The 10,199-nt window shown below is 41.1% G+C and overlaps 1 protein-coding gene and 1 long non-coding RNA gene across 5 annotated transcripts; one reads left to right on the top strand and one right to left on the bottom strand.

Annotated features, from left to right (window-relative positions):
• Positions 1-430: 430 nt before the first annotated feature.
• Positions 431-8,083, top strand: TEX30 (testis expressed 30). 4 transcript variants are annotated; one of them, XM_003914052.5, is made up of 6 exons: positions 431-567; positions 4,124-4,198; positions 4,669-4,899; positions 5,903-5,954; positions 6,723-6,928; positions 7,625-8,083. In XM_003914052.5, exons 2-6 carry the CDS (start codon positions 4,184-4,186, stop codon positions 7,802-7,804), a joined length of 684 nt encoding a protein of 227 aa, XP_003914101.1. In that variant the 5' UTR covers positions 431-567; positions 4,124-4,183; the 3' UTR covers positions 7,805-8,083. The 4 variants fall into 4 exon arrangements, with proteins under 4 accessions (XP_003914101.1, XP_009190451.1, XP_003914102.1 ...); XM_009192187.4 differs by lacking the exon at positions 6,723-6,928; XM_003914053.4 differs by lacking the exon at positions 4,124-4,198 and having other exon boundaries at positions 434-567.
• LOC108582964 lies at positions 1,563-4,845 on the bottom strand. The gene is made up of 6 exons (XR_004178557.1): positions 4,758-4,845; positions 4,098-4,292; positions 3,380-3,533; positions 3,133-3,234; positions 1,976-2,080; positions 1,563-1,780 (listed from the first exon to the last, which is right to left on the bottom strand). It is a non-coding gene; the product is annotated as an uncharacterized LOC108582964 (long non-coding RNA).
• Positions 8,084-10,199: the final 2,116 nt, after the last annotated feature.

Genomic DNA, 10,199 nt, shown 5'->3' with positions numbered 1-10,199 from the left:
GTGCGGGTAGGCTTCCACAGCATCCACGTGGCTGCGGCGTCGCCGACAAGGCCCAGGCGGGGGGCAAGATGGTACGAAGCGACCATCAGGAGGCGTGACCCCATGTAGAAGTGTGAGAAGCGGTTGGATTCTGTAAGCGTTTGACCCTAACGGGACTAACGATTTGACTATGGATGTGAGGAAGAGACTGGTCAGAGCTGATCGCGCCTCGGAATGGAGTGGTGGCTGGGATGAGGAAAAGCCCCGAGTGGAGCAATCCTGGGGGAGGCGGAAACTGGGGCTGACTTTCTAGCCGTCCGTGTGCAGCTGAGGCGGCGGCCACCCTGGCGCCTTCCCCCGGCTCAGCCTCTCCGCGCGTACCGCCCCAGGATGTGGCGGGCTGGGAGACTCACGCTCCCGACGTGCTCTGCGGCCCGGCCCGCGCACCCGGGGGCGTGGCCTGCGCGCGCGTGCGTCGTAGCCGATCGCTGTGGCGGGGCAGGCGAGGCGGTCGCTTCGAGCGCGCTAGTCAGCTCCCTGAAGGGAGTGACGGCGGTTGGGTGCCCGCGGCCACTTTTGCCTTCCCGGGTAAGTGCGGCGGTGGCGGTTGGCGCCGCCGTCTGAGGGGCGGCTTCCTGGGAGACGAGACGGGGAGAGCACCCGGCAGGCCCGCCTGAGGCGTTTGAGGCTCGCGGGCGTCGCTCCTCAGGCGCGGTTGGTCCGAGCCGGGAGGCGTTCCGTTAAGTTCGGTGCCCGCGGGCACCAGCCGGTGGGGGCTTCGTCGGCTTTGCCGGGTAGGAGGGCGGAGTGTGGGGTTGGTACGGACAGGGAGAGCCGGACGGGGCTAACCTGGACCGCGTCAGCCAGTCCCGGGTGACTGGCTCGAAGCAGCCTCCGAGTTGAGAGGGGTCGTCCGGGGCGGCCGGCGGGGCAGCCCCGGCAGCGCGCATTTGCGGAGGGAACGGATCCCGTGCCCGAGCGCCGCCGAGCCCCGCACGCCCGTGAGACCCACTTTGAATTTTCTCTCCATGTTTGCTGCGGTTGTTGACCCGACCCCCTGTAAGACTCGGACTCAACGTTTTTGTTTGCCCCACGACAGCCAACGTAATGCTGTGGACGTAACAGGGCACGAACGTTTGTAACTGAAAGTTGAAGGGGCTGTAGCGTTGGAGGTGATCGCCCAGCCCTTTGAGTAGGAGTTGTCCTAGAACTCTGCCGACCGCCCAGCCCGTGGAGCCGGCGCTCCGGAAGCCACTAGCACTGGCGTTTCGTGGGCGCAGCACCTCTAGCCGGTCATCTTCACCATCGCCATTGAGGGCACTGAGGCCGGGCCAGTCTTGAAACCCTGCCCTCTCTGAACTTAAAGCCAGAGATGAAAACCCAGACGACAGTGGCCCGGCGCGGTGGCTCACGCCTGTAATCCCAACACGATGGGAGGCCGAGGCGGGTGGATCACCTGAGGTCAGGAGTTCAAAACCAGCCTGACCAATATGGGGAAACCCTGTCTCTACTAGAAATACAAAAATTAGCCGGGCGTGGTGGCGCCCATCTGTAATCCCAGCTACTCGGGAGGCTGAGGCTGGAGAATCGCTTGAACCCAGGAGGCGGAGGTTGCAGTTCGCCGAGATCGCGCCATTGCACTCCAGCCTGGCGGACAGAGCAAGACTCTGTCTCAAAAAAACACACCCAGACGACCTAGAGCAGGTTGCTTGGGGATTGTATTATGGGGCATTTTCCGTGTTTCTGAAGAAAAGCAGCATGTGTGCACCAGCCGTGAAGAACACACTGTGCATCGTGAAGTCTGAAAAATAGTAAAGCAGACCGGGAGGTGGCAAACGCCTTGGGATCCTAACGGTTTGGGAGGCCAAGGCAGGGGGTATCGCTTGAGCCCGGGAGTTCAAGACCAGCCTGCGAAACATAGGGAGACCCTCGTCCCTACAAAAACATTTTAAAATAATTAGCGGGCGTGGTGGTGAGCATCGGTAGTCCCACCTACTCAAGAGGCTGAGGCGAGAGGATCGCTTGAGCTCAGGAGTTCGAGGATGCAGTGAACTTATGATTGCGCCACAGAATTTTCCGGCCTGTCCACCGGAGCGAGAACCTGTCTCAAAAAAAAAAAAAAAAAGTGAAGCATTTTAAGTTAAGATAGTGACTGTTTACGTGCATCTAAATTTACTCCTTCGTGAAGTTTCACTAAAATTACATTAAGGGGATTTAAAAACAAAAACAAACCTCCAACAATAGGAGAATAGGAAAGGAAATGCTGGCAATATCTTGGCAAACCCTGTATTAACCATAGAATCTTCAAACTGCATGGAAACTGACAGCACTGGACAGCTGTGGTACTGGGAATGAAGGTGGTGGTGGTGCAGAAGGTGGGTGTAAGGAGCTTAAAGAAATGATTTAGGTGAAATCTGAGAAGCAATTGGATATCCAGATCCCCTTCCCCATTTCACGCTGTTGGGTGACTGCCTTTCTCCTTGTTAGAAGACTGGATGGATGGAGGCTTATTCTCTTGAGAAGGTAAAACAGGATCTTTGAACTGAGAAACCCAGGCATAATTTTGGGGCTACATGTATGAAGTTAGGGACACTGAAGGTTGAAGTCCTTCATCTCCCTTATCTCACTCAACTTCCAAAACTTTTACAGTCCGATCAGACTAATGCTCTCCAGGCTGAAATAAGAGAATTCTACACGCTCACACACACAGATGGGGAAAGGTACATAATACGTTGTTTATGGTGGTTTCTAGGAAGTGAAAAGAACTTGGTGGCTCGGGGAAAGAGTGTGAGGAAACCTCTGTTTACATTGTCTTTTAAAACGTACCATGTACACACGATACCTATTCAAAAATGAAATGTATTCTTCACCTCAGGAAGGCCTGTGAAAAAAATATTCTGTAAATTATGAACAAATCTTTTGACTTCTGTTTGCATTTTTTAGTGTACCATGTGCACATGATACCTGTTCAAAAATGAAATGTATTCACCTCAGGAAGTTCTATGAAAAAATTCTGTAAAAAATTATGAACAAACCCTTTGACACAGCGATTCCTTCCCCAGGAATTTATCTTATAAATATACTTACACTCGTGTGAAAATTAAGTACAGTGCTATATGGAAGGATAAGTAAGAAGCAGATAATATTGGTTACCTTTGGAGAGGGGATCTGATGGCAAGTCAAAAGTGGAATGAGTGAGACTTTTTCACTACATAGTCTTGGTACCTTTTGAACTTTAAACCTTGTTACTGTTACCTATTGAATGAATGAATAAATAAATGTTAATGGGAAAAGTGGGTGAGTAATGGAGATCCTAATGTTGATAATATCCTAAACAATACAAGAGCTCTTAACATAGGAAGGAATGCTACGTAACAACTCCAAAATTTCAGTGGCTTACATTTCATGTTCATGGATCTTCAGATCAGCTGTTGTTTAGGTCTTGGTTAGACTAGTCTGGACTCCAGACTTCAGTTTTGGGTTCAAATCTGTTCCATATGTCTTCGGACCCAGGCTGAAAATGCACAACCACCTAGAGCATGTTTTTCTCATGGCTGAGGGTGAAAGTTCAAGAGGGCTTTGGGAAGTTTGCCACGCCTAAGCTCAGAAGTCACACATTGAAATGTCTACCTACATTCCATTACTTAAAACAAGTTACATAGCCAAGTCCAAAGTAAACAGGGTGAAAACATATATACTCTGCCTTCTGGCAGCACTGTGAAGTTACATGACAAGGTGTGGATGGGTAGGCTTGGGAACTATAATAATGAAGAAAATGGGTTAATGGAAAGATGCTGAAAAATTAGGATAGTTCATTTAGAATGAAGATTCTTACAAAAATGTGTATTTATACATTTTTACGTTATCATTTTTTGCCAAGATACAGCATCCTACTTTGATATGAATTACCTTACAGTTTCCATGTCAAAGTATCACCTTTGTTTTATCTTCTATAACATCTACCAACCCTGCACCTGGCCCTCTAACCAATTCTGAGTGCCCTTAGAAAAATGTACATGTAAAGACACCAGATTTTAGGGAAGTAATTCTAAATGTTTATTAGCTACTGAATGTGTTCATTCATAGTTTTTGTGTCATATCCATGTCTGCCAACTCACCTTTCACAACAGAATCTTCTTTTCAGGGAGATGTCCTTTGCTTCTCAGATGTAAATGCACTTTAAGTTTGTTATTCAACAGTGAAAATGAGTCATACAGAGGTAATATTTTCGTATGTTCTGCATCTTCAGGGTTCCTGGTTTTTTGTTTGTTTGTACTTATATGGCTTCAGAGTAATCTTATTTTCAACTTTCACTGTGGGAGGCAGTATAGCATAAGTGGTTAAGAGTGAGGAATCTAGAACAGACTGCCCTGAGTTTAAATCCTACCTAGCGGCTATATAACCTTGGGCAAGTTACTTAATCTGCTGTGCCTGATCTATAAAATGGGGATAATGATAGTGCTTGCCTCATAGAATTGTTAGAAAGGTGAAATAAGTTAATACATATAAAGCACTTGTAATAATACCCAACACAGTAAGCACTTAAATACTATTATTAATATCACTACTTTTTATTTGGAGGCTGTGACTTGAATTATGAGCCTCACAGAGCAAACATGTATGTAGCTGTTCAGTTGTCTTAATAGGCAAGAAAGTAATTTTTGATCCCTTTATTCTCTTGAATTCCAGGTTAAATTAAAAATACCTTTTGGAAATAAATTACTAGATGCCGTTTGTTTGGTACCTAACAAGAGCTTAACATATGGAATAATTCTTACACATGGAGCATCAGGAGATATGAATCTTCCTCATTTGATGTCACTGGCATCCCATCTTGCATCCCATGGGTTTTTCTGCCTGAGATTTACCTGTAAAGGCCTTAATATTGTACATAGAATTAAGGCATATAAATCAGTTTTGGTAAGAAAATTTCTTTATGTTTACTTATAACAGAATTCTGTTTGAAATTCTTAATAAATGTAATATAAATTTTATTAGTAGTCGTCTGGTTTAATTAAAAAATCTTTGAATGAGTGTATTCTTAGAAAACTCAGCAGTACCTGAAAGCTTTTTAATGGTCAGATTTCCCTGTCATCAGTTTCCGTGGAGATGAATGCTTACATCATAAATGTTCCACCATGATATTGCCAAGAAAACTACTTACGATTTTTCTCACTGGAATTATGTAACTTCAGCGCATCATTTTGGCATTCTGGAATATTTTATTTACCATACTATGCCTGTACAAATACGATACTCTTTTCTGTATATGTTATTTAGAAACCTTGCTTAAAATCCTGGATAACACTAAAGTTTCACTAAATCAAGCTTGTCCAACCCATGGGCCACATATGACCCAGGACAGCTTTGAATGTGGCCCAACACAAGTTTGTAGACTTACTTAAAACATTATGAGATTTTTGTTTACAATTTTTTTTTTTAAGCTCATCAGGTATCATGAGAGTTAGTGTATTTTATGTGTGGCCCAACACAGTTCTTCCACTGTGGCCCAGAGAAACCAAAAGATTGAACACCCCTGATCTAAATGCTTTCAAACTTAATAAGTTTTTTACAACTTTAGATGTTAACATTATCAAATTTGGTATTAGTTGCAAGCCTTTGCTGGCCTTTTTAAAAAATAATTTATTCTGTAAAAATAGTTTAGTGCTTAAATAATTTTAGTAAAGGTAGATTGACTTTTTTCTTACGTATTTGCCTGTATTACCTAACATGTGGTTTAATAGTGAAGGCATGACCAGAAGAGGAAGGACTGCTTACCTCTTTTAAGAAGAATCCCTTAAGATTTTCTGGTTATCTTTGCATAGATTTTCATACATTTCAGTAATGATGAGAAACAATATATCTTGCCTTTCCAGTGGAATATTTTATAGATGAAGAACTGATGATTTTTTTATTTTTCTAGAATTACCTAAAGACATCAGGAGAATACAAACTTGCAGGTGTTTTTCTTGGAGGTAAGTACAATACTTGTGAATACTTGTTAAGTACCTGTTTTAATATAGGAATAGGTAATGGAGAGTTAAAATTAGTTGATCATAGGAAGCTAATTTAATGATTTTTTTTGTTGTTTTGGTAAGTCACCTTTTTAATGTTAAAGTACTTTATATACTTAGAGCAAACTTGAACCTCATGTATATGTATTGTAAGCTGAGCTTCTCTCCTTTTATTCATATCCCTGCATCGTCCTCTTGCATATGATTCCTTTACAATGATTGTCCTTGTCCTTTTAAGTGTTCAGAAAAATAATTGCCTTTTTTTTTTTTTAAGCATTTGACTTAAGATCAATTTTTAGCTTTTTCTTTTCTTTTTTTTTTTTTTTTGGAGACAGAGCCTCCACCTCCTCACTGGAGCCTCCACCTCCGGGATTCAAGTGATTCTCCTGCCTCAGCCTCCCAAGTAGCTGGGACTATAGGTGTGCACCACCATGCCCAGCTAATTTTTGTGTTTTTAGTAGAGATAAGAGTTTTGCCATGTTGGTCAAGCTGGTCTCAAACTCTTGACCTCAGGCAGTCTGCCTACCTAGGTCTCCCAAAGTGCTGCAATTACAGGTGTGAGCCACTGCACCTGGCCTGGTATTGCAACTTGTTAATTGCTGCCATTTGGAGTTAATTTGTTGGTAAACAGATATGATGAACAGTAAAAGATTCAATTTGCCACACCATCACTGCTACTTTATGTGAAAGTTTATATTTCAAACTGAACTTAATTTTAATTGATTTTAGGTCGTTCAATGGGCTCAAGAGCAGCTGCTTCTGTAATGTGTCACATTGAGCCAGATGATGGTGATGATTTTGTTCGGGGTCTCATTTGTATTTCTTACCCACTGCACCATCCAAAGCAGCAGCATAAACTCAGAGATGAAGACCTCTTTCGTTTAAAAGAGCCTGTACTGTTTGTGTCAGGCTCAGCAGATGAAATGTGTGAAAAGGTGAATTATAACTCAATGTTTGTGTGAATGAAAGAGAATGAAAGAAATATCTTGGGAGCAAGATACTTCTGGCAACAGTCTCTTTTAAAAGTTGCCAATTTGACTAATGCTAGTTTTGTGTCCTGGTTACTCCGTTGCTTTTGAGAACCTAAAAATATAAGTATACTGACAAAATTTGTCTCCCTGGAAATAGAGTTGGTAAATATGACCCTTATTTGGAAAATGAAGGCTTAATATATGAATCGTCTGATTTGGGGATTACTACACTGTAGATTTTTTAAATCATTTCAATATTCAGGCAGATTGTTTGTTATAAAAATTGATTCTTGAGAAAGGGTTGGCAATGTCTACACATTACTAAATATTAGCCCAATATTATGAAACAATGTTGTATTCCCCAGAGCATATAATTTGCTTGGGAAAAAGATTTTTTTGGGAAAAAAATTTTTTATTCCAATTTATTTAACGTTTTATTAGTAGATGCATGAGTGCTTGATCTGATATTGCTACAGCTGAGAGAAGTGGACTGCCACATTTACGGACATTTCCTCACACATTCTATTGCCTAGAAAGTTGTCTGTGAGAAAGCATTTAGTGAATACTTGGGAATGAATGTCAGTATAGGTGGGGGAGAGAGGACCTTTTATTAAATATCAACAGAACATTAGTCTAGTATCCTCTTCTTTTTTTCTTTAGAACTTGTTGGAGAAAGTGGCACAGAAAATGCAAGCTCCCCATAAAATCCACTGGATTGAGAAGGCAAATCATTCCATGGCAGTGAAAGGACGGTCGACAAATGATGTTTTCAAAGAAATAAATACACAGATTTTGTTTTGGATCCAAGAAATTACTGAAATGGACAAGAAATGTCATTAGTTAAAAGCCATCTTGAATACACATACAGTTAATTTGATAAAGAAGAGTATGCCTCGCAGCATTGTGAGATATATTTCAGACTAATTTGATGTTCTTTAATGTTCCCTTATTTTTGAAACACATTTTAAATGTGAAATTAATGTCCTTCACAAAATGTCTTTTGAAAGCACTGTTATAGTTGTATAAAGATGATGTAAAAATATTGAAGGTGGTCTACATATAATTTATTTTCATTAGTTAAGTTTTGAAAAAAATTAAACATTCGAATTTTGTTACAAAGGTGCTTTTGTCTTATTGATATGCAACTGAGAAATTTTGCAGAGCAGTGTTATCTTCAGAAAAGGAAATCAAACCATTATGTTTCATCTAGTCAGATTTATAGAATGCACACTTCTCTTCACCTTTTAATAAATCTCAGTGAAGGGATAGGAGTGGACATATGTTTCAAATATGGGGACCCTGAAGACTTTTTAGAATGAAATAAAGATCTTTAATTCAAGAAGTGTTCACTGAAGGCTTATTACAGGCAAACCTCATTGGGTTTGCAAAGATGAATAAAAACTTGGAGCTTACAACATAGTGTGTGAGGCTGGGCACGGTGGCGTATGCCAGTAATCTGAGCATTTTGGGAGGCTGAGGTGGGCAGATCACTTGAGGCCAGGAGTTTGAGACCATCCTGGCCAACATGGCAAAACCCTGTCTCTACTAAAAATACAAAAATTAGCCAAGTGTGGTGGCACACATCTATAATCCCATCTACTCGAAGGATGAGATGGAAGAATTGCTTGAACCCAGGAAGTTGGGGCTGTAGTGAGCCTAGAGCGCACCACTGGACTCCAGCCTGGGCGACAGTGAGACTGTGTCTCAGAAAAATGACATAGTGTGTAAAATCAATAGACCACTCTGATTAAAGAAAATAATTGTAAATTTGTGGTACAAACGTCTTTGCTATATCTAGGCAGTTGGTGCACTTAATTTTGCCTTGGAAAGTTCAACTATCACCTGATCTCAAGCTTGAATGGTATTGAGTTATATGTATAAAAAAACATGGTTTTTGTATTTCCTGTAAAATTCACAAAAGGTGATGAGGCTGATGTTAAATTTAAATAGAAGTTTGTAGTAAGAAATGTTTCTTTATAGTAAATCTTTTGCATATCCTCCCTACTACTCTTAATGTTAGGCGATTAAAATAGCCTCAAGTGGCCTGGGCAGCTTGCAGATTTTTGAGGCCCCTCATTCCTCCTGCCCTGATGGAATCAGTAGATTTAAAATATTATTTTTCTAAATATTACAAAAGAGTGAAAACTTAGGTAATAATGTCCAAATCTTTCATATTACAGAATAAAGTGATGTGTAACTATAAAATTCCTGTTACTATGTATAATAGATATTTTTGACTAAGTCATTTCCTGAACCTAAATTTTTAAAAATGTTGTATGAGTAAACAATAATTAACATTTGAAATTTTAAAACACTACTAGTATCAAAAGATTATAAACATAAAAAATATGCAAAGCTATCAAGAAGATAGAATCACTGGTCTATTAACAACTCTAAGTCACTGAGGAACGTAAGTATTGTGAACCAGAAGTAAAACTAATGGGACAAGGAAAACACAAAGGACAACTTATTACATAATGTTAGAGTACAGCAAAACATTTAAAAGCCTGCTAACCAGGCTATACAATTTACAATATTTGTGTTTGCAAAATTAAACTATAGGCATAATATGATGACCAAAGATACTACATCAAATACAGGCATAATGTAGGTAGATGATTATTTAAAGTTGATTTTCCCCTGAGTTGTCTATAAGAAACTACTGTTCCTTATTAATGTAATGGCTTGACATTTGAGGACTGTATAACTAGCCATATTTGGGGAACATATAACTCCTAGAGAAAGATATGAATGATATATCTACAGCTGAAACGAACATTTAGGAAGAGGTCACATCTGCTCTCCTCCATAGATTTACCATGCCTTGCAGGAAAATGTTCAGCCCCTTCAAGTTTGAGATTATAGACAAAGAGCCATTCTGGCCGCCTATTCTGGTAGGCCCTAATTAATGGCGTAGCTGTTGCTGGTGGAGGGTCTTGACTGCAAGTTGTCCAGGTTCTTGACATTTTGAATAAAGAATTGGACAAAATGCACAGCAACGCAAGGAAAGAGTGAAGCAACGAAAGCATAGATTTATTGAAAATGATAGTACACTCCACAGTGGGCCCAAGCAGTGGCTCAAGGGCCCTGGAGAAGGAATCTTCTGGGGTGCAAACACCCCCTAGAGGTTTCCAATTGTCTACTTGGTGTTCACCCCATGTAAATGAAGTGGTAGCCCACAATCAGTCTGATTGGTTGCAGAAATCAATTGGTTAGAGGCTGAAGTGAAGTTACA

This window comes from Papio anubis, chromosome 15, assembly GCF_008728515.1.
Source record: "Papio anubis isolate 15944 chromosome 15, Panubis1.0, whole genome shotgun sequence".
In the NCBI taxonomy this organism is placed as follows: Eukaryota; Metazoa; Chordata; class Mammalia; order Primates; family Cercopithecidae; genus Papio; species Papio anubis.
Note: the sequence above shows the minus strand (reverse complement) of the source record. Positions and strands in the feature narration are given on the sequence as shown.

What these genes read in the sequence shown, in the direction of transcription:
- TEX30 (XM_003914052.5), top strand. An exon ending in AGGCATATAAATCAGTTTTG is followed by an intron (nt 4,900 to 5,902) that starts GTAAGAAAATTT and finishes TTATTTTTCTAG; the next exon opens with AATTACCTAAAGACATCAGG. An exon ending in TGCAGGTGTTTTTCTTGGAG is followed by an intron (nt 5,955 to 6,722) that starts GTAAGTACAATA and finishes AATTGATTTTAG; the next exon opens with GTCGTTCAATGGGCTCAAGA.